This window comes from Pelodiscus sinensis, chromosome 21 (genome assembly GCF_052426305.1).
Source record: "Pelodiscus sinensis isolate ZL-2025 chromosome 21, ASM5242630v1, whole genome shotgun sequence".
NCBI classification, from domain to species: Eukaryota; Metazoa; Chordata; order Testudines; family Trionychidae; genus Pelodiscus; species Pelodiscus sinensis.
The window spans coordinates 17,117,059-17,138,794 of record NC_143072.1 but is presented as its reverse complement, the minus strand read 5'-3'; the positions used below and the strand labels follow the sequence as shown (position 1 = coordinate 17,138,794).

Genomic DNA, 21,736 nt, shown 5'->3' with positions numbered 1-21,736 from the left:
AAACATGTAGTGTATTATCTTGTCCTGTAAATGTAACTGGCCTTAAATATGTTAGTAGATAAATGCCACCTATGGAGAAAATAAATAGGGTTTGTGTGGAGGAGGGAAAAGTGTCAAAACTGTTGTGATCTTTGAAAGGAAATTTTTATAAGGACCTAAAATAAGTTCTTTGAGGGCTTGTCCCTGTGTGTGTTCCATTGTAGGGATGCATGTGCTTCATGTCCCTGAAACTGGAAAATGCATACTCATAACGCATGTTAGTCCATGTCTGTGCAGTTTCTCTCCTCATGCTCTAAACTGAGGGTATTGGGAGGGGTGGGGTGGGGTGGAACGCCTGCCTCTCCGGTTCCTTCTGACCTGTGCATGATCTGAGAATGAACACTCCAGTGTCCTTGAAATTCTTTCTTCTGTATCTCTGTTATGTGAAATAGTTGTACATGGTTTTAGCTGTTTTAGTACAAGAAGTTAGGGACTGGGAATCCTTTTTCCTGCTTGGGAGTCCCCCGCTTTCTTCCTAGCATAGCCAGGGAAAAGGCAGCAAGGCATGATTGTCATGCAGAATAAGGAGAAAATTAATCTCTGGAGAAGTTTGTTGTCTTAAACAGTGCAGCATACCGACATTACGTTTCTTAATTTCCAGATAAGTGTATTAAGTAATTTTATTGCCATAGAGGGTAAAAGTTTTTTTGATAGAAGAGCATTATGCTCTTCCTGCTCTTACAAAGGCATCAGACTTTCAAAGTTTTTAAGTGAGTGTTTTGTGTATGTACTGACAGTCTGAAATGACTGAACATATTTGGCTAGTGGGAGTAAAGCGTTGTCACGAATACAATATTCAAGTGCAGAGTGAACCATAAATCCAACTCTCTGCCCCCAGACTGTGTATGTGTGTACATACCCCGCAGTAGTCTGTTTATCCAAACACCGTATTATCAGAATCCCTTTCTTATTCCCCATGCCTCTCGGGGGTGAGCCAGCAGGGCTATGTCAGTGGAGCTGCAGAGGGTTCTCTTTGCTGCCACAGGACTTGACACCTAATCCCTGCAGGTGCATCAAAGTCCTGGCTGAAGGTCTCTCCACTGCATCTTGCATCTGCCGGCAGCCCTGCATCAATGGAGGGGGCACTCTGCAGTCCTGCTGTTTTGGGAGCGAGCAAGCAGGGCAGAGAGGACATAGAACAGAGTGTTCATCCTGCTGCCAAAAGGCGCCAGCCTCTTGCTTTTCCAAACACCTAATTCTCCAAATAAAATCCATGTCCCTGTGCGACTTGGATAATCTAGAGTACACTATATTTGTCAGATGACCCATTTTAAAAAAAAAAAAAGAAAGAAAGCACTGCAGAGTTTCCTAATAGCTGTGGTGCTGCAATAGGCCATTAGCAACAACTCTCAATCTTTCAGCAACAATGCTCTGGTGATCCATCAAAAATCAGCATGTACTACTAGTTGCTACGCAGTGGTATTTCAGGTACCCAAAGGAACTAGAGTATGAAATATAGGGCAGCACTGCTGATTTTGTGAGATTAAAAAGTTTGACTTTTGATTGGCCACTACTGTATGAATGTCCTTGTGAGAGAAATGGAAATAAAATTGCAACTCAGTCTAAGTCTTTAGGAAAAATAATTGATTACCTCTCATTCAGGTTTGCTGAGCTCAGCGATAGCAGTGATATTCATGTTTGAGGTTCATTGATTCCCAGGCCAGAAAGGACCATTGTCATCTAGTCTGATCTGTATAGCACAGGTTGTAAAATGTCCTGGAATCATTCCTTTTGAACAAGGGCCTATCTTAAAAAAAATAATCCGGTCTTGATTTTAAAATTGCCAGTGATAGGGAACCTATCATGATCCTGGCTAACATGTTCCACTGTTAAACAGTCCTTCACTATTAAAAATTTGCACCTTATTTTCAGACTGAATTTGTGTAGCTTCCACGTCTAGCTGTTGAATCTTGTTATATCGTCGTCTGCTAGATGGAAGAGCCATTATCAAATGTTAGTTCCCCATTGTAGGTGGCAGGCAAGGTGTATTTCCCTGTCAGCAAAATATATATCCTGGATAATTGATATAATAAGCACTTTTTACACTGTTATATTATACAGGATTGATGACAGGACTTGGATGAATATTTTTCCTTCCCTCTTACAGCCATCCCTTCCTGTCCTATATACACTTTCCAGCCAAGCTACACATGAAGCAGTTCATCTCCTTTGCAGGATGTTGGTCTTTGATCCAGTAAGTGTTTTTATTTTATATTTGTTACACTCTAATTAAAATGGCATGCCTTGTTCTGTTTTGAATAGATGAACATAGTGGATAAAGGACTTGGGGGGAGGGGGGCGTAATTGGGTTTCTTCAATACCAGCATTTTTTTGTCTTCTGTTCAGCAAAGTCTCTATAAATGGTCCTGTGGGCATAAAGTGCACTGAACAATCTGGAGTTCGCCTATAAATAATAGGCTCCCTTTTAAAGAAAGAAGGCATGGAAATGTGGCATACGAGGGTGTTAGTGAATCATGCCATTTTTCTCCCTAGTTTAGTTAGGTGTAGGTAGCAGAACTTTAGTGACGCGTGGGCATCCATGGTCGTGTAACATGAACATTTCCTTCTGTATTATACACACCATCACATAGGGGATTTTTCGGCACGCACCTGTCTTTCTAATTGGAATCAAGCCTTTTGGTGCTGTGGACTTCTGCTCCTGGGCTTACTGTGCAACTTTGTCATTTAAAAATGTGATATCTCAATTTGTAGTCATTGCAACACTTGCACCCTGAGAGGAAAATCCGTAAAATTGCAGTTGAATAAGACAAGCAAATGACGGCTGAGTAGCAGGAAGCCAGCAGCTGATCAGCAAAGTGCTAAAAAGGAGCTGTCTTTGTTTTCAACAGAAAATATTGTAAAAGCTTTTGGCGAACAAACAGGGAAATTGAAAACAAATCAAATGTTTAATAGTAAGCAGTTGCCCCCTGCTCGCTGCACTCACCAACCCCCATTTCTGGGGGTAGGCAGGCCCGGCTCTCCCCCCAGCCGCCAGGGAGGGAAGGGCTGGCCATCACAGCTCCTCCCTCTCCTCCCCCCCTCCCCCCCCCCCCCCCCCCCCCCGGTCACAGCCCCAGTCTCTCGGCTCCCCTTCAGCTGGGGTGGGGACTGACCTGGGGCAGCAGGGATGGCGGCTCCGGGACCCAGAGGGGAACCTCCGCCTGGCCCGCATTCGGGCTGCCACCTGCCTGGTGTGCCAGCCTTGAACCTCCTTCCCCCCCCCCCCCCCAAGATTACAGCACCAACCTAGCTTCCTGCAGGGAATGGGGGAGAGCAGGAAACCCCGAGGCTCCACACCTGATTTGGCTTTTGGGGAAGTGTGCCCGGTGCTGTGAGGAGGGGAGCACGGGGGGAAGAGCTGGGACCCAGAGCTCCATGACCCACCCCCCTCCTTCCAGCCTTACCCCCACCTCCATCCTACATTCCTACACCACTCCCCCTCCCTGCCCATCCCCGTCCTTTCATTCCTACCCCCACCTCCATCCCTACACCCATCATCCTCCCTAACCCCTCCCCACCCCACACTGCTTATCCCTATCCCCACCTCGTTCCTCCATTCCTACATCCCCAGCCTTCCCTAACCCCTCCCCTCTGCACCTCCGCCCTGCCCATCCCCCTGCCTCCATTCCTACATCATCCTCACCTCCACCATTCCCCCTTACCACACCACCCATCCCCCATACACTCCATCCCCCTTCCTCCCTCCCTGCACATATACCCTACTCCCCCCGGAACGGTCAACCTAACCCAGCAAAGAAACAGGCACCTGCACGTTGGCAGCTGCTCCGAATGCTGCTGGGCCGCCCCACTGGACTGTGTGTGTGGAGAATTAGCCCCTGACATAAGCCGCATAGGGTACATTGTGGAGTGGAGGAGGGGGTTAACACCCAGCCCATGCGGTGCGGAACCGGTGGGGGGGTGGACAAGGCCCAGATGCGGGGGGGTTAACCCCTGGCCTGTGCGGTGCAGAGCCAGTAGGAGGTCATGGCGCCCAGCAGCAAGGTTTCCATTAGACGGCCCTGAGGGAGCCCTGTGCATTGTGGGATTGGGCTAGGAGTCCCGTTCGCAGGAGAAGGTGGAAGGCCAACCTACACCCCTTTCCCCACCAACAACCCACAGCTGAGGGCGAGGGGAGACAGGCACCTCTGTGGGCTTCCAGCCACTCCAGGCTGCAGCACATCTCTGCCCAGGGCCCGAACCCACGGTGACACTTTGGCTCACTGAGAGGGAAATGGAGGCCTTGCCTCCCTCCGTTCTCATGCAACTCCGGGCTGTGACCTGAGGCACCCAGGACCCAGCAGGCAGAGGGAGGCTGTGAAGCGGATGCCACACGCAGTCAGGCCGCCCTGCTTCCTGGCTGCCTGCCCCAGCCACGCTGCTGCCCATTCTGAAGCAGCCCGAGGTGCCGCAGGACAGACAGCGCTCCCTCACCCCCTGCTGCCTCACATCAGGAACAAAGTAGGCAGGCCCTGCGGCCTCTCCCCAGAGCACTGGGAAGGGGGAAAGCTGCAGGCCCCGGGAGCCATGCAGCTCATGGCTTCCGCCGCCCCAGGCCTCACTGAGGCATGTTGGAGCGCAGGGGAGTCCGCATGGCTCGTGGCTCACATGGAGAAGCCAGAGGCATGCGGCTGAGGGCAGAGGGAGGGGCTTCGGACGTAGAATGTTGCATGACGTCACTCTGTTGTCCCATGGGGAAAAGTTTTTTAAAGTTCAGTAGTAACTTACTTACATATGATCCCCAAAAATCACAGTCAAGTCTGTGGAAGCTGTGGGTGTTCAACTACTTTGAGCACCCACAGCCCTAGAACAGGTGCTCTAGACCAGGGGTCACCAACCAGTCGATCAGGACCTACCGGTAGATCTTGGAGCCTCTGACAGGTGATCCTGACTCGTTTGGCCGGGAAGCTATCAAGTGCTGGCACTTCAGTTGCCTCTCCCCCGCCTGTCTGTGCCTTGGAGCTGCCCCACTGGGAGCCTCCTGTTTGCTGTGGGAGGGAGAAGAGGGGAGTACTGATGTCAGGGTGTCCCTATTCCCCCCCCCACACACACACACTTCTGTGTCCTATCTCCATACAGAGAGAAGGGGATGAAGGGAGCTTGGCAGTACAAATCTCTGTCACTCTCACACACTGTGTGTGTCTCTGTCATTCTCACAAACACACACTGTCCTTCCCTCGCATCTCCTGACCCAACACATACATGGGTGTGTGGGGGGGTTACTCTTTTTACTGCTTGCAAATTGGGTTATGTTTGGGTTTTGACTGGTCTGTGCAGTTCATAATTTTCATTTCTCTGAGGCTTAAATTTAATTCTTTGAGTAGTGAGTTCTCAAATGCCTAACTCGTCATGGCTGGAGTCATTATCCCTGTGGTAATTACTGCTCCTGGAAGTGGCTGGCCTGTCCCTGCAGCCCCTGAGAGAGGCAGAGCAGGGGGTTGCCATAAGCTGTCCTTGCCTGCAGCCACCGCTCCTGCAGTTCCCATTGATCAGTAATGGGGAACAGTGGCCAGTAGAAGCTGTGGACTCAGTGTCTGTAGATGAGAGACAGCACATAGCACCATGGAGCCATCTCTGTACATGCCAGCTGCTTACAGCCAGGGCCAGGGAAGGAGTAAGCCTGCCTTAACCCCACTGCTCCACCGCCTGAAAGCCATCTCAGTTAAATGGTGCCCAGCCAGAGGCTGCTTCCTGAACCCCTGTCCCAGCCCTTAATCTCCTCCTACACCCAATCTCCAGTCCCAGATGTGAGTCCCTCTGCACCCAAACTCCTTCCTAGAGCTTGCATCCTGAACCCCCTCCTGGATCCCAGTTCCCTGCCCTGGGCTAAGCCCAGAGCCTTTCCCATGCTCCAAACTCATTGGCCCAAGACTAGAGCCTGCACCACAACCCCTACTCCCGCCTGGTGCAAGTGAGTGAGGATGGGGGAGGAAGGGTGATGGAGTGAGCAGGGTGAGGCCTCGGAGAAGGGATGGACCCAGAGGCAGGCCTCACAGCAGGGGTAGGAAGGAAACCGAGCGAGGGTATTTGGGTTTAAGGTGGATCTTACATTGCACTTAAATTGTAAAAGTGATCTTGTGGTTAAAAAGGTTGGAGACCACTGCAGTATATTCTGATATTTCAGGAGGGGAGATCATGTTGTATAGTGGCTAAAACAGGTGGCCAGGATGTTTGAGTTCTATTTTTAGCCTTGCCACTGACTTTCTCAGAAATTTGGGGGAAGTCACTTAATCTTTCTGCTGTTTCCACTCACCTGTGAGGTGAGAATTTAATTATGCTTTGCATTTGCCATAGCAGCTTCCATTAAAAAAAATCAAAGCATTTTACAGAAGTGGAAGTTTTTCCTCATTTTACAGATGTGAGGAGCCAAAGCCATGGAAGGATTAAGTGGCTTGCTTGGTCATATAACAGCCGTTGTCAACAAGCTGGAAATAAAATGTAGATTTGTCTAGTCAAAGTCCACTGCTCTAACCTTAGGTCATCCTAGCTACTTTACTATACTGTACTGCCTTCACGAAGGGTATTGTGACATTTAATGTATAAGATGCTCTTAAGGATCTCAGATGCACATGCTTAAGTCTATTGGCTTTGATGACTTATAGTCATGTACTTAACTTTTTGTATGTGCTTAAATGTTTTACTATATAGGGCATGAAATTAGGCATATGATGAAATGATTTGCTGACTAGCCCAGAGAATTCTTTGCTACTGTTAAAAGTATTAGGGAATATTTTGGTTATTGTAGCACTTACTGTAATGAATTTAAATGTAAAAAGTAATTATTGTGAAACATATTTCAGAAGAAGGCTTTATAGCATAATTTTCTGATACTGGATGCTACATAGAAAGGTTAATATATTTGATATACACCGTGTGTGTGTGTCTCATATATATGAATAAATAAAAATACTGCTTGGTTTTTAGTAAGATACTCCCCCTAGTGGCATAATTAGTCAAAAATAGAAAGTAACTTTTTTAAGTATACTTCCTGTGGGTTTTATAAAACAGTAGAGGTAAATTTGTGGGAAAACATTCTGTGTGCAAAATAAGGTACTGAAAATACTTTCTATTACAAATACACTGACTGTTTTTTAATTTAATATTTCAGTCCAAAAGAATATCTGCTAAGGATGCCTTAGCTCATCCGTATCTTGATGAAGGGCGATTGCGATATCACACTTGTATGTGTAAATGTTGTTTTTCCACCTCTACTGGAAGAGTTTATACCAGTGACTTTGAACCCATCACGAATCCCAAATTTGATGACACTTTTGAAAAGAACCTCAGTTCTGTTCGTCAGGTGAAAGGTGAGTCTCATGCACTCTTCACGTTCAGGTTTGTAGCTCCCTGCTTTGTGCTTGGCAGTGCATAGGTGGGATCTGGAATCCCTGCTCTGCGTAGTGAACCCACCACCCTGACCCATTAGGTGTTTTCCTCTGGCAGGCAGTAGAGTCACAGTCCTCTACCAAATAACTTTATTTTCTTACGGTATTGATAGAGAGAATGCCATAAGGCATATGAATTTCTGTCCTTTCTGGTATTTTCTCTGAGCTGGCCATCCATATTGGAGCATAAGGCATTGGAAAGCTGGTATTTTAACAAGAAATTCTACCAAAAAACTTGCCATGACCATTGTAAGGAAGAGAGTGGATCAGCAATGGCTGTGCTCCTCAGAAGAGTCAGCCTTCATGAACAAGCAGTTTGCAGAAGCTGGGAAAAGTTTTATAGTACTCCCACTTAATTCTGTCACTTTCTGTTTGCATTGATACTGCCCTGTCAAATGCCTTAAAAGCAGCTGCCATCAGAAGCTCTCTTCCTGGTGCCATTCCACGAATCTGGCAGTGGTCCAAGGGGCATGCTCTGAGTCTTGACATGTCATCATGATGGCATCAGGTTTGATGCCTGAAAGAAGAAACTAGTGGTGCAGAAGTTACTAACCACTCGGAGTTGTTCTGTGCCATTAGAGACTTGAAGTCTGATCTCAACATAACTAACAAGCCAGAATATAAATGTTGGGTTTTTAAACATGACCCAGCAATTTGTCATTGCCTTGGGAAACTGAATGGGAACAAAGGCAAGAGAGCATGAATAGGGATTTAGTTGTACAAGAGTTGTTCTCAATACATTTCTTTCAGATGAAATATAGATGGAATAACATGCATTTCGGAGGTGGAAGAAATGATTTAAGAGAGGTTCATTTCTCTCATTCACAAACAGGACCCCTGGTACTGCTATGATGCCTTGAGCTATCTGCCCTGTTGGGTACCCATATTTCTGAAACTTTCAAAGTTTTTGCTTCTGTGAATTTATCAAACTTTCTTTGATCTAATCATTCTGCCCCTATTTTCACCTTACCACCCAGCCCTTTTCAGTGACATGTGTGCTTGACATAATCTCATACCCGGCCAAAAATTGAACTTAGAGAGAACGGTCCTCATGCCTCTTAATTTAATTACTAGAATGCTACCAAAAAGGGAGATGCTGGCAAAAGGTGTTACTGGGAACCTGAAATACTAAGATGAGCATTTTTCAATTCAAATGTTAATTTTAAAAATCCCTTCTATGTACCATAAGAACATGTGTCTGATTTTAATTTTAAATTTGTGTGTTAATGCATCACTAGCGAGGTATATGCTAATGAACTGCTATAAATATATATATAAAGAGAGGTTTCCAAAACTGATTTTTTATTAAGGATTTTAATTAACGTTAACTTTTTTTATTAAATAGGGAACACATTAATGTACTATTCTGTGCCCAGTTTGGTGCTAAGATGCAAGCAGTATCAGCTGTATGTCTCTCAAAGCAAGGCTACTGTGTAGTATTCCTAATGAAATAATGTTAGTTTATTCAAGAATAAAAAGAATGCCAGAAGATTCTCAGTTTCTTGGTGCAAAAGTGGCACTTGGAGTAGGCATTCTTAACCCTAACTTGTATGTCTGTTGTGGCATGCAGAGCCTGTCTTGTACACTGGTAATAAATTGGGTCTGACTTTTACCTATTTTTAATTTTACTGTGCTCTTTAAAGCCCTGCTGTTCATTGACACACAACATTTGCACTCACAAACTGCTGCAGAGATGCAAAGTATAAAGAAATATCTATTGTGTTACAGGCTACATAACTTCCATCCTCTCATTCCCAATGAAGTTGTGCATGTAAATTTGAGAGTATAGCATGTGCCTGGAAGAGATCCTTCATAGGTAGGAGCCTACCAAATTCACAGCCATGCAAAACACATCATGGATCCTGAAATCTGGTCTTTTATGGATTTTTTTAACAGATTTCACAGGGAAGACCAGGATTTCTCGAATTGGAGATCCTGACCCAAAAGGAATAGTTGGAATCCAAAATCCCCACTCTATCTTGTGATTATTTTGGGACAGATACAGGATTGCTACCCTTACTTCTATACTGTATTTAGGGCTGAGCAACTGGAGAGCGGTGATTGTAATGTTGGCCAGGTGACCTGCTCCATAAGCAATACCCCTCCAGCAGCGATGCCAAAGTAAGAGTGGCAATATCAGACCCATGTCACCCTTACTTCTGCATTGCTGCTTTCAGAGCTGGGTAGAGAGTGGCAGCTGCTGACTAAGGGCCCCACTCTAGATGCAGCAGTGCAGTAGAGTGGCAATACCATACCAAGCTATTCTTGCTTCTGCATAGCTGCTGGCGGTAGCGCCACCTGTAGAGCTCAATTCCTGGGCAGCAGCTGCCGTTCTCCAGCTGCTCAGCTCTGAAAGTAATGCTGCTGCCAGCAGCTGCGCAGAAGTAAGGGTAGCAATACTGCAACCCCCACGCAACTCCTTTTTGGGTCAGGACCCCCACAATTGCAAAACCTCGAAATTTCGGATTTAAACATCTGAAGTCATGAAATGTATCATTTTTAAAATTCTGTGCCCACGAAATTGACCAAAATGGATTGTGAATTTGGTAGGGCAATACTCATAGGTAGGAATGGCAGATTATCTCGCATGTGATGAAGCAATGGCCAGTTAGCAGCATAATAACTCTTGGCAAGTACCTTGTGTTGTTTAAAAAAACAAAACTCCTGAAACTATTTGATCCATATAAAAATATTTCCCCCTTTTCACTCTGCAACGTAATACTTTGTGCACAGGATTTCTTGTGGCGGGGCTACGTGAGGAATGTCAGACCCTGCTGTATAAAGCTATCAGGCCAGTGATACAAGATAGCCTCAGCACATTGCCAGCATTAATGGCCCTGGCATACACCTAGTATGTTTGTAGTGTTATGAGCATATTGGTCCCAGGGTAGTAGAAAGACAAAGTGGGTGAAGTAGTAGCTGTCAGTGAAAGAAGCAAGCTCTTAAGCTTATGGCTTGTCTCTGTCATCAACACACATTGGTCCAATAAAAGATAGATTACTTCACCCACTTTGTTTCACCGATCTAGTAATCAGGATCTCCTGCAAGCGTTCACATCAAAGACAGAATACCACTATTGTTACCAACCAGTGTATTGCTGTCCCCCATTCAGGTACAGAATGAAACAGTGGTCACTGGATTGTTCTGAAAGCTCCCTTCAGGGATTACTGACAACAGTGCAAACTCTTGCACGCTGTCCATACCAGAGTCTTCTCCTAAAAGACATCATTCCTGCCCTGTTTCCATCTTTTCCAGTTGCCATTTTTTCCTCCTGCATAAGGAGATGCACAGGCAGGTAATCTATGCCGCCAGAGTTCCCTTTGCTCTGTGAGGATTGATTTGTTTTCACCTCGCCAACTAGTACTATTGGCTTGTTTCATGAATTTAATAGCTGCAGTTGCAGTGTATTTAAATACCAGACTGGACTAATGAGCGTATCTGGAGGCAGAAGTTTCTATTTTCAGCTTTTACGTACTAATAAAATGTAGTAGATGTTAGGGTTATGTTCTCCATGCATGCAACTCCAGCTTAACATTATCGAGAGTTTTCTGCACTTCAAGAAATTGTCCTTAAATTTTCATAGTCTGTCATCAGTTAGTGTTTCAGTAGGGAATAGGGATGAGTATTTATTTTACTTACTTTATTTCAATGTGTACCATGGCCGTTTGTGGTACTTCACAGGCTGCATCAGACTGGTAGTGGGGAAACTGGGTGGCTTATATTCCACTCTCGTCCCCAATAATCTTACTGCATGTGCTCTCACCAAAAAAATCCATGTTTGCTTCCACTCTGCATTGCATCTAACCAAAGCAAAACCCGCTAACCTAATGGTATCAATTGTTTCTTGTGCAGAAATAATTCATCAGTTCATTTTGGAACAGCAGAAAGGAAACAGAGTACCTCTCTGCATCAACCCTCAGTCTGCTGCTTTTAAGAGCTTTATTAGGTAACTGTATGTAATCACATCTGATATTCATTCACATTTCTTAGTTGTACAGCATTTTGTGATTCATTTGAAATGTTTTAAATTTTGAATTAAGGGGGGTGGGGAAACTTTCCATATAACTGCCTTCTGCCGAGACTAGTTTAGTTTAAACATGTATGGTGAAAGTTAAAAGTATTTGTATTTGGATGATGCTGAAATTCAGTAAAACATGGAAAGTTCAAGTAATCATCTGTGTGTGAACAGAGAAGTGTGTCAGCATGTAAAGTTTAAAATAAAGAGATGAGTGTATTCAGAGATTCTGATTCTAAATTTAAAATGATGGTGAACCATTAACACAATGAGCAGTTAAGAATAATAACAAAAAATGTATGCTAAAATATTTTAATATAAAAGATTATTGATCTGAGTTTGAGGTCAATGTTAGTTTTACAAATCAAACTTGAAGCTTCTTGTGCTGCTTATCTGTTACCCATTGCTAATGAACACTGATTTTCTCTTCTCATTATATTCTAGTTCCACTGTTGCTCAGCCATCTGAGATGCCACCATCTCCACTGGTTTGGGAATAAAAGTGGAAGATGATATACTACTGAAGATGTAATGTAGCTTTCCACTGGAGTCTGGGATTTGCAATTCTGGAGGTTAATCATGCTTGTACTGTAATTTTACTAATGAAGTTTTAAATTAACAACCACTACTTGTATGATACGAATAATATTTAGAGATGTACTAGACTTTTAATCTTGTAAAGTGGTTGTGCTTTTAGAAGAAAATATTTTACCCAGAGTTGCACATGTTTTATGAATTCTGGTGCAGCTGTGATGGCTCAGCTCGGAACAAATAGAGAAATGAACCAAATTTGGGGAAGTTATGTTTTTTTGTTTTGATTTTTTTTAATTGAAGTGAGATTGTACAAAGGATGGACATACATTTTGATACTGATCCATTCCTGAAGATTTGGGGTTTTCTAAAATTAAGGAATACAGAGAACTTGATTGCGACCAATCATGAAGTCACATCAGGTGACAGTGACCAGACTACGAATGGACATGTCACCTGATGATCAAATCCTATAAATAGCTTCTCACTAGAGTTGTGATGGTGATGTGTGCTGTTCTAAAATCAAATGTTGTGAGTAGAGAGAATGAGTTTGTGACTAGGAGAGAATAAACTTCTGTTTCCTTACCCAGTATAAATATATATATATATATATTTAATCTATTTTTATTAGAAGTTTTTCTGCTCTTTCTTACATAAAACCCCCAAGCATGCATCTTCTATGTGTGTAAATAATTCCATTTATGGGCTAATTTCAAAGAATCCTGACATCATTGCTGTATAGAGAGAAACTAGCTTGCACATTTTAGGTCTGTGAAATTTTGTGAGAATTTTTTCCTGCACTGGACAGTTGAGAGAGAAAGAAAAGAAAAAAAACAGCACATAGGGAATTATGTTAATTGTGTTTGTGTCTTTAGGCAAAGCTGTGGAAGTCTTGAAATGTCACAGTAGTAAATAACTTTTATTTCTTTTTGGCTAATTCTTTTTTTCTGTTGGAACACTGAATTATTCTGTGCATATGTATATATGAACACAAATTGAAGGCCTCTACCTCCTGGAGTATACAACTTGGTTTGTTTACCTCCACATGATTATTATTTTTTTTTAAGTTCAGTGTGGAGACTTGAAACTTGAATGTCCCTTCCAACTTTTATATTTAAAACAAGACAAGAAAATTGAAGACTGTTTTTCACCTGTACAAAGAAATACTAATGGATGGTCTTAAATTTTGAGCATTGGTCTGGGGAAAAACCTTGGTGTTTGTTATGGACAATTAACTGTTAAAGTTATTGTAAGTTATCTGTATTTAGCAGAGTATTTTCAACAAGAGTGATCTGAGCTGAAATTGAAGACTATTAGTAAGTTATGTTTGGAAGTTTTAACTTCAATGAAGTAATTATTTGCTGTGAAAGAGACAAACATTGAATTACTAAACAAAGATGGTGCAATATCTTTGTTTTTGATGAGGCTCTTGAGAATAAAAGCAACTGAAACATCTCAATTCACTTGAATGAGAAATATGTTTAATTAAAAGAGCCCAAGAAGACACTGGTATGAAAGGTAAAATCTCAGAGGTTGGTCAGTTAATGTGGCACACTTGCTGGTCACTTTGTAAAATGTAGATTTGAAGTACAGTGGTGAAAACATTAAATGTGACATTTGAAAAAAATTGTGTTATCTTTTTCATTTCCTGACTCATTCCACTCCTCACCCCCCAAAAAAGTTTGCTAACTTTTCAATGATTCTAAACTTGATTTAACGCTCTCTAAAATGGTTTAAAGTGAGAATACTTCAAAGCATCTTGATTTGGAGGGTGGTGATTTGGTTGATGTATCTACTTTTTATGAAGCACTGAGTTTTGCTAATTATGTTCTGAACCTTATTACAACATTTGATCAATGGATGAAGTTGAGAAATAAATTCGTTTACACTTAAACATATGGGTGGGATTAAAGCTACACACTTCAAAGAGGATTGGTCCTACTTTTTTTGCAATTTCCATGTAATTCTTTCTTTCAAAGCAAAGGCTGTTATGGGTTCTCTAAACAATGAGTGTTAGTAGGCCAGCTTTCTGTAGTGCTGCATTCACAAACCAGAATGGAAAGCATTTCGCACATTTCATGGTTATGAACCTTTCAAAGAATCAAGCAAGTAATTTACATAGTTACAGCTGTTAGAACCCACAAGAAATATAATAATCTTATTGATGGGGAAGGATGGTGCCATGGCTTGAATGTAAGATGGAGTGAGACAGTCTGGCTTCTGTTCCCTGCACTGACACTGGCTTTGCCAATGACTGCAGGCAATCCGTGAAACCTCTCTGCCTCACTTTCTTCAAATTAGTATGCTGAGCTAAATTACAACATCTTTTGCCTGTGGTATCTCATTCCTGGGCCATCTATGAATATCACTGAACTGGTTTGGGTTAATTTATCTGGCACAACTTTTGTTTAGCCAGTGCTACTCACTCCATTCTGCTTTATCATAGTGCTTACATTTTTCTGGAGTCTGATTATTTTAAATGCAGATAGGAAATGAATTGCTTCTATGGCCTCTCTCTCCTGGATACATTGCCTTGCAAAGTGTTTATTTCGTAATGTTATAAATAGTAATGTCCACGCTGTGAACCAATACAATTGGAGCTAATTGCCAGAGTTTCCTATGTAGGTCTTCTAAACACATAATGAACAAAATCGTGTTGGTAGCCAGCCAGTGGCCCAGGTGTGGGATCGGCACCCTGAGGAATGGTTGTGCACACACCAGGACAACAGCTTTAAAATGTGTAGTGACTTGAATATTTTCCATAGTCATGGTGTCTTGGTTCTCTACATAAATTACAATTAAATGAGAGCAGTGTTGGGGGCTGTGTCTATGGGACAAAGATAGTGATTCAAGAATTAAAATGAGGAGATTTAATATATAATTAGCTATTCTGTGTGCATCTGTCTCTGCGTACTAAAAATGTGAAGTCCTGTTGAAATTCCTCTTTGCATTCAGTACGGCCAAAGTCTTTCTTCTCCATTGACAGCCATTTTGAATTTTCTGGATGGCATTTTAAGACGTTTAAATTCCTGTTGTACAAGGGATTAAACAATTATTGTCACTGCTCGTCTGCAAGCTTTTGGACATTAGTTCGTGCTTCTTCTTTATTAGTTCTGCACTAACAAATGGTGCGGAATTAGCAAGCGCTGGAAAATCATTTTAAAACAAATGAACGAGTGGTCCTGTGGCACAATTAGAGACGAACCAAAATATAAAGAGTCATGAGCTTACGTGGGCAAAACCCACTTTGCCAAATGAACTGGAGTGGATGAAGTGGGTTTTGCCCACGAAAGTTCATGATTCTCTTTATTTTGGTTAGTCTCTAGGGTGCCCCAGGCCCAATCATTGGTTTTAAAGTAACAAACTAACATGGCTACCCCTCTGAGAATTTTTAAAACAAATGGTGTTCCATTACCACAGAGATGCTCGTTGACAAACATGCTGCATGCGGTCGGTGGTTTCTACGGGACCAGGAGGGAGCGAACAAGGGTAAGGAAAGATGCAAAAATGAACATACATATTGGAAGCACTATGCTCATAATACACATACAGCCAGCAGGTTCTTCGGAGGAAGGCAAGCCCATAGCAAAGAATAGCATCAGAGGCACAAGATTAACCATGTAGGAGTCGATTCCTAGTATCCCCCTCCTCACAGCTCATGAAACATCATTGACTGGTGTTGTCGTGCCAGGATTTACTGCCATGGTGTCCTGACAGGTCTCTGGATCCGTCGATGATGATAACCAAACATGGGTGCTCAGTGATGTGTGCTGAGTCAACATGTGCACATAGTTACTACAGCACACCCCCTAAAAAGCCCCCCAAAGACCACAAATCAGATAAGGATCGAAGGTGCCTGGCCAGGTTTATTGTTAAGCAAAGTACAGTCATAGGCAGTGACTACTAAATCACTACATTTATGTACCTGTAACAACGGCCACAGCTCAACCAGTGGGAAACGCCCACTGCCCCTGGGATGGACAAAGACGGTCCCCCCCAAGACACCACTTTAAAAACAGGTACGAACAAGTTACACACCACTGCTGCTGAGTCAGGTTGCCACCCTCTGACGCTTCTTACATACCACCCATCACCCTGCTCCTCTTGGTTTGATTAGATCACCTCTGTTCATCATGCTGTCATTTTAGACCCTTTCCTGACCCTGGGTCTGTATCTGTGGGGAGGGTGGGTACCAAGGTCTCTCTTAATGAGCTGGTGCAAAATGCAGGACTATGTAGCACTTTAAAGACTAACAAGATGGTTTATTAGGTGATGAGCTTTCGTGGGCCAGACCCACTTCCTCAGATCAAATAGTGGAAGAAAATTGTCACAACCATATATACCAAAGGATACAATTAAAAAAAATGAACACCTGAAAAGGACAAATCAAATTTCAGAACAGAAGGGGGATGCAGGGGGCGGGGGAAGGAAGGTGAATGCCTGTGAGTTAATGATATTAGAGGTGGGGAAAGGTAGATGTCTGTGAGCTAATGGTATTAGAGGTGATAATTGGGGAAGCTATCTTTGTAACGGGTAAGGTAGTTGGTGTCTTTGTTCAACCCCCCCCCCCCTCCAGATAGTGTTGAATTTTAGCATGAATGACAGTTCAGAGGATTCCCTTTCAAATGCAGATTTAAAAGGTCTTTAAAACACGGCTACATTTCTATTACTATTCTTAATGAGCTGGTGGTACTATGCGCTTTCAGCATATGACCAATACCAATGACTGTTCTACACCTGGACCTATTACCAATTAGTGGTTTGCACTCAGCCCTGTTTGTGCCAAGTTCTTTGAGCAGGGGCCTGCCTCTTGCTTACAGCTTAGCTTTATATTGGCCAAGTGTTGTCCATTGTTAGCTAGGCCTCAGGCTTCAAAACAGGCCTGTGCTACATGGGCGTTTGTATCAGGCTATCTTACTACAACTGGTTGCATACTGATTGGCTTAGAACAAAACTATCTTCTACTTCAGCCAATTCATGAGATGCACATCCACAAAACTGCTGTTTTCAAAAAGGAATTACATTTTTGACCAGGCTTCTTGAATTCAGAGCAAAGTTTTTTAGTGGCTGGCCCATAACCATTGTATATAATTTGCTATGTTGTGATTTAGTCACTATTTCCACATGTACTAGTTGCATAATATTGGTGTATTGACTAATCCAAGAGGGGTAGCAGATTTTGCGTATGTATTTGCAAATTATAGGTAAGTATATTTTTCATAGCTTGGAGAAGAGACGACTAAGGTGCAATGCAATAGATCTATAAAATCACGAATGGTGTGGAGGAAGTCATTACCCAGGCACACAAGGGGTCACCTGATGAGATTAATAGGCAGTAGGTTTGAAACAAAGAAAAGGAAGTTTTTCTACACACAGTCAACTGGTGGAACTCCTTGCCGGGGGATGTTACAAAAGCTGAAACTTTAAGTGATTTCCAGAAAGAATTAGGAAAGTTCATGGAGCATAGGGGTGCTAGTAGCCAAGATGATCATGGATGCGATGCTCTGGAGTAGATGATAGGCTGGATCGTTTAATAATTCCCCTGTTCTCTTTATTCCCTCTGAAGCACCTGGGAGTGGCCACTGTCAGAATACAGGATACTAGGCTAATGGCTAGATGGGCCATTAGTCTGACCCAGACTGGCTGTTCTTATGTATTAGTCCTGGGGGAATTTTGCAATTGTTGCATTTGGAGCCATAGTAAAATTTCAGAATTCCCCCAGGACTGATGAATGCACTTTCTTTATTTCCCTTGACCACCTGACTTCATGTAAATGTGTGAGTTTGACTGCGTTTAAATCACCACCACCATTAAAAAATTGAGTCTTCTGAGTTGAAGATGAGCTGGGATCTTTCCAAACTGAGGCAACAGCTGGAAGGCACAAGCAGAGACTTGGTGGTTATGCTTTTTGCTGGGCTTTCAGTGCCCTGGCAAGGTATGAACCTTGCTCTCGGCTCACAGAAGGACATAATCCCTCACATTAAAGAACAGCCCATCTGGAAGACTATACAATACACTTGGTAGTAAGTTACAATTAGGTTAGTTTTGGTTTTATTGCAGTGCTGTCTGATTTATGATCTTGGGCCCGCTGACCTCAGTGGAGCCTGTATTTCATCCTACATGGGCCTGATCCTTGACGTAAATCCATGGGCGTCCGGTAGCCTAGGTGGGGGAGGGCTTTGCCTTCCCAAACCACAAGGCCTGGCCCCACCCACACTCCGCCCCCCAGAATGCCTGCTGTACTCTCCCTGTGCTCCTGGCTGCACAGCCTCCTCCCAGCCTGGTGCGCCGGGGGCCAAAGGGGCAGGAGCGGTCAGTGCAGTGTGCCCTCCTATCTCCCCCTGGTGCGCCAGGGAGGCAGGACCGTGCACACACCCCCTCCTATCTCTTTTCCCTCCCCGTGGGGGGCAGGGCCTGAGAGGGGGCAGGGCTTGAGGTGAGGTGTGGGGCCTGCCTCTCCCTGCTCCAACTGCCCATGTATAAATCCATACAGGTTGAACCACTCTAGTCTGACAAACTTTATGGGACTGCAGGAAACTTGGCCACACCCATCATAAGTGGCCATCTAGCTATTTAAAAACCTGCCAGACTGCAGCTGTTTGCCCAGCCAGGGAGTGCTGCACTAGAGAGCTTCAACCAGTAGTTCCATGGAGACCTGCTGGAAGAAGAGGATCTGGGCCAGTGTAGACATTTGAACAGGGAGAGAATGTTTAAAACTTAAGATTCCCTGAAAGTGAAGGGCTGCGTCTAGACTGGCATGATTTTCTGCAAATGCTTTTAACGGAAAAGTTTTTCCGTTAAAAGCATTTGCGGAAAAGAGCATCTAGATTGGCACGGACGCTTTTGCGCAAAAGCACTTTTTGCAGAAAAGCGTCCGTGCCAATCTAGACGCGGTTTTGTGCAGGAAAGCCCCGATCGCCATTTTTGCGCTAAACAATACCGCATTGTCTACACTGGCCCTCTTGCGCAAAAGCATTTGTGCAAGAGGGCGTTTGCCCGAACGGGAGCAGCAGAGCATTTCCACAAGAACACTGACAATCTTACATGAGAACGTCAGTGTTCTTGCAGAAATTCAAGCGGCCAGTGTAGACAGCTGGCAAGTTTTTCCGCAAAAGCAACTGCTTTTGCAGAAAAACTTGCTAGTCTAGACGCAGCCACGGGCTTTCTAACAGAAAAGTTACCACAACTTCAGGTAGACACACCAGAGCAGAAGGCAAATGCTGCCAAATCTCGTTACCCATTTGAATTGCTAACAGGATTTGAATGTTTAATAAATATTAAAACCATATGTTCAATCCATTGTGAAGAAGCTTTCCCAGTCTTACTCCCTTACACTTTATATTTCTTGTAGCAATAGAGTTATCTTGAGATCCCTGAAATGCACCTGGTCTTCATTTATGTGTATGTATTTTGTAGAGCTTTGCTGCCAGCGTTCACTTCTTTGCACACAGCCTGGGCCTGGTCGTGTTCCTACTATCTCTATTAACGGAAGACATCTACAGCCGCTGCACAATAACAACTTGATACATAAATTGATCTTCAACCTTAGTCGGCTTCCAGTTCAGGAAGGCAATAAGACTGGTTCAGGGATTTGAAGTAAACCTGTAAATAGTGTGGAGGGGTTTTTAAACAACCAAACTTGTGTGTGTGACAGGAACACAACCTGCTCCTTGGGAAGTACATTGCCTGGTAACACATGTTGCTTTCCTGGCTGCAGAAACATCTATTTTAATCAATTCAGGTACTTCTAGGCCAGTTGGGTTACACCGCTGCAGTGACATAGCATGCTGGAAAGAAGGGATGTGACGGGTTAACCGGGTGATGCTTAAGCTGTTAACTGGTGGCCTGGCCAGGCTGAAGCAGCCCCTGCCCCTGCATGCAGGATCCTAGCTGACTGGTTAAACTTAATGTTTAACTAGCTAACTTTTGACATGGGATTTTACATCCCTATTAAGAAGATAATAGTAGGAGAGATTTTTAGCAGGGAGGTTTCTTGCTCTTGTCTAACTATTGTCTAGATTAATACTATCTAAAAGCCAAGTGGGAATGTAAAAGAAAAAAACTCGCTCTAGGGCTGTGAATTAACAGGAATCTCGTATTACACAGCCCAAAGGTTGAGATGTTCAAGGCACATTTAGACACATCTGCCCCTCTTACTCCTGGGATCTTGCTAAAACCTTTCAGCCAGCTGAAAACTCTTATCTCGGAGGAAGTTAACTAGCAAAGTGCATGATTTGTTAGTGGATGGATTCAGTCAGGGGAATAGGGGGAAAGTAAATAAAAGAACAGGAGCAAGAGTATATGAGCATCTTACAACAGTTTGGCTATGTCTACACTGGCAACTTCTTGCGCAAAAACTTGCCTGCTGTCTACACTGCCCACATGTTCTTGCGCAAGTAAATTTACAGTCTAGCGTTGGAAAACAGGGCTTCTTCTGGAAGAGTTATTCCTCTCCCCACAAGAAATAAGCCCTCTTGTGCAAGAGCTCTTCCACAAGAGGGCAGTGTAGACAGGCAACATGAATTTCTTGCACAAGAAGCCCCTATGGTTAAAATGGCCATCAGAGCAAGAGAGCGTCCACACTGCCATGGATGCTCTTGTGCAAAACCACATGGCAGTGTGGATGCACTCTTGTGGAAGATTTTTTGCACAAGGACTCTTCCGCAAAAGTGTTCTTGTGCAAGAAGCCACCAGTGTAGATGTAGCCAAGAATTTCTGCTTAGCAGGAGAATCTCATCCACAGGTTGCTTTTGAAAATGGCACTATATGTGACTTACCTGTGCGATCCCATTGACAGGCGACAGGACTTGTTCTCCTGATACTTGTGGGGCTCCATACTAGTGTGCATGTGCACGTGTAACCTCCACCAAGGTGCATTTGAACTTGGGATCTCAGGAGCTGACTATAGGAGCCTCTACCCTCTGAGCTAAAAGCCAGCTGGCTTCTCGCCCCTGCTGTAGAGGTCTCTTGATCTTAATTGTTGCAGTGGTCTAGGTGCCACTTGTAGTACTCAGTAACCACACTGGGGCTGTGTCTACACTCACGGCTTCTTGCGCAAGAATACGTCCACACTGCCATGTGTGAGCTGTGCCTTTGCGTAAGAGCACCCATGGCAGTGTAGACGCGCTCTTGTGCAAGAAAGCTCCGATGGCCATTTTAGCCATAGGGCTTTCTTGCGCAAAAAATCCCTGCCAAACGTCCACACTGCCCTCTTGCGCAAGAGCTCCTGTGCAAGAGGGCTTACACCTGTTAAAAAAGAGCATAGCTCTTGCGCAAGAAGCCCTCTCTTACCACGCCGTCCTATACATTTCCTTGCGGGCCGTGTAGACGCTCTGCGTATTCTTGCGCAAGAACGGCCGTACTTGCACAAGAAGCCGCGAGTGTAGACATAGCGTAGGTGTGTGGGTTGCACACACAGAGAATCTCTGACCTTCTGTGACCTGCTGCAAAGGTAACTTGTCAAGTGTGGGGCTGCTTTGCCGGAGGATGCCTTGAAGACCGTAACTCCTTGGGCTGAGTACTAGAGATCAAATCGATACTTTTTTTTCCCTCATCAAGCAGCGAAAATGTTTTCGAGTCTCTCAAATGGATCGTCACGCAAATGCAGTAAGTTCTCCTGGCGTAGGGCATCTTCCTTAAGGCAGCTGCACATGTTTGGACTTCAGCCACATGTGTAGCCCTTTAAATTGTGGCTTGTCCCAGCAGGAAAGCCAGCCCTACTAGAGGGCAACCAATGGGAGCCAGAGAGAGATGGCATGTTGCTGTCTGTC

The 21,736-nt window shown here is 44.0% G+C and overlaps 1 protein-coding gene across 3 annotated transcripts in view; it reads left to right on the top strand.

The window, feature by feature from the left end:
* Nucleotides 1–14,847, top strand: part of NLK (nemo like kinase) — a 150,505-nt gene extending 135,658 nt beyond the window's left edge. The window contains exons 8-11 of one of the 3 annotated variants that reach the window (XM_006138583.5): nt 2,147–2,233; nt 7,145–7,343; nt 11,274–11,367; nt 11,881–14,847. In XM_006138583.5, the coding sequence (XP_006138645.2) occupies nt 2,147–2,233; nt 7,145–7,343; nt 11,274–11,367; nt 11,881–11,935 (435 nt within the window). In that variant the 3' untranslated portion in view covers nt 11,936–14,847. Of the gene's footprint in view, nt 1–2,146; nt 2,234–7,144; nt 7,344–10,533; nt 10,717–11,273; nt 11,374–11,880 lie in introns of those variants that run through there. The other 2 variants (XM_006138584.5, XM_075904850.2) reach the window with 2 other exon arrangements.
* Nucleotides 14,848–21,736: the final 6,889 nt, after the last annotated feature.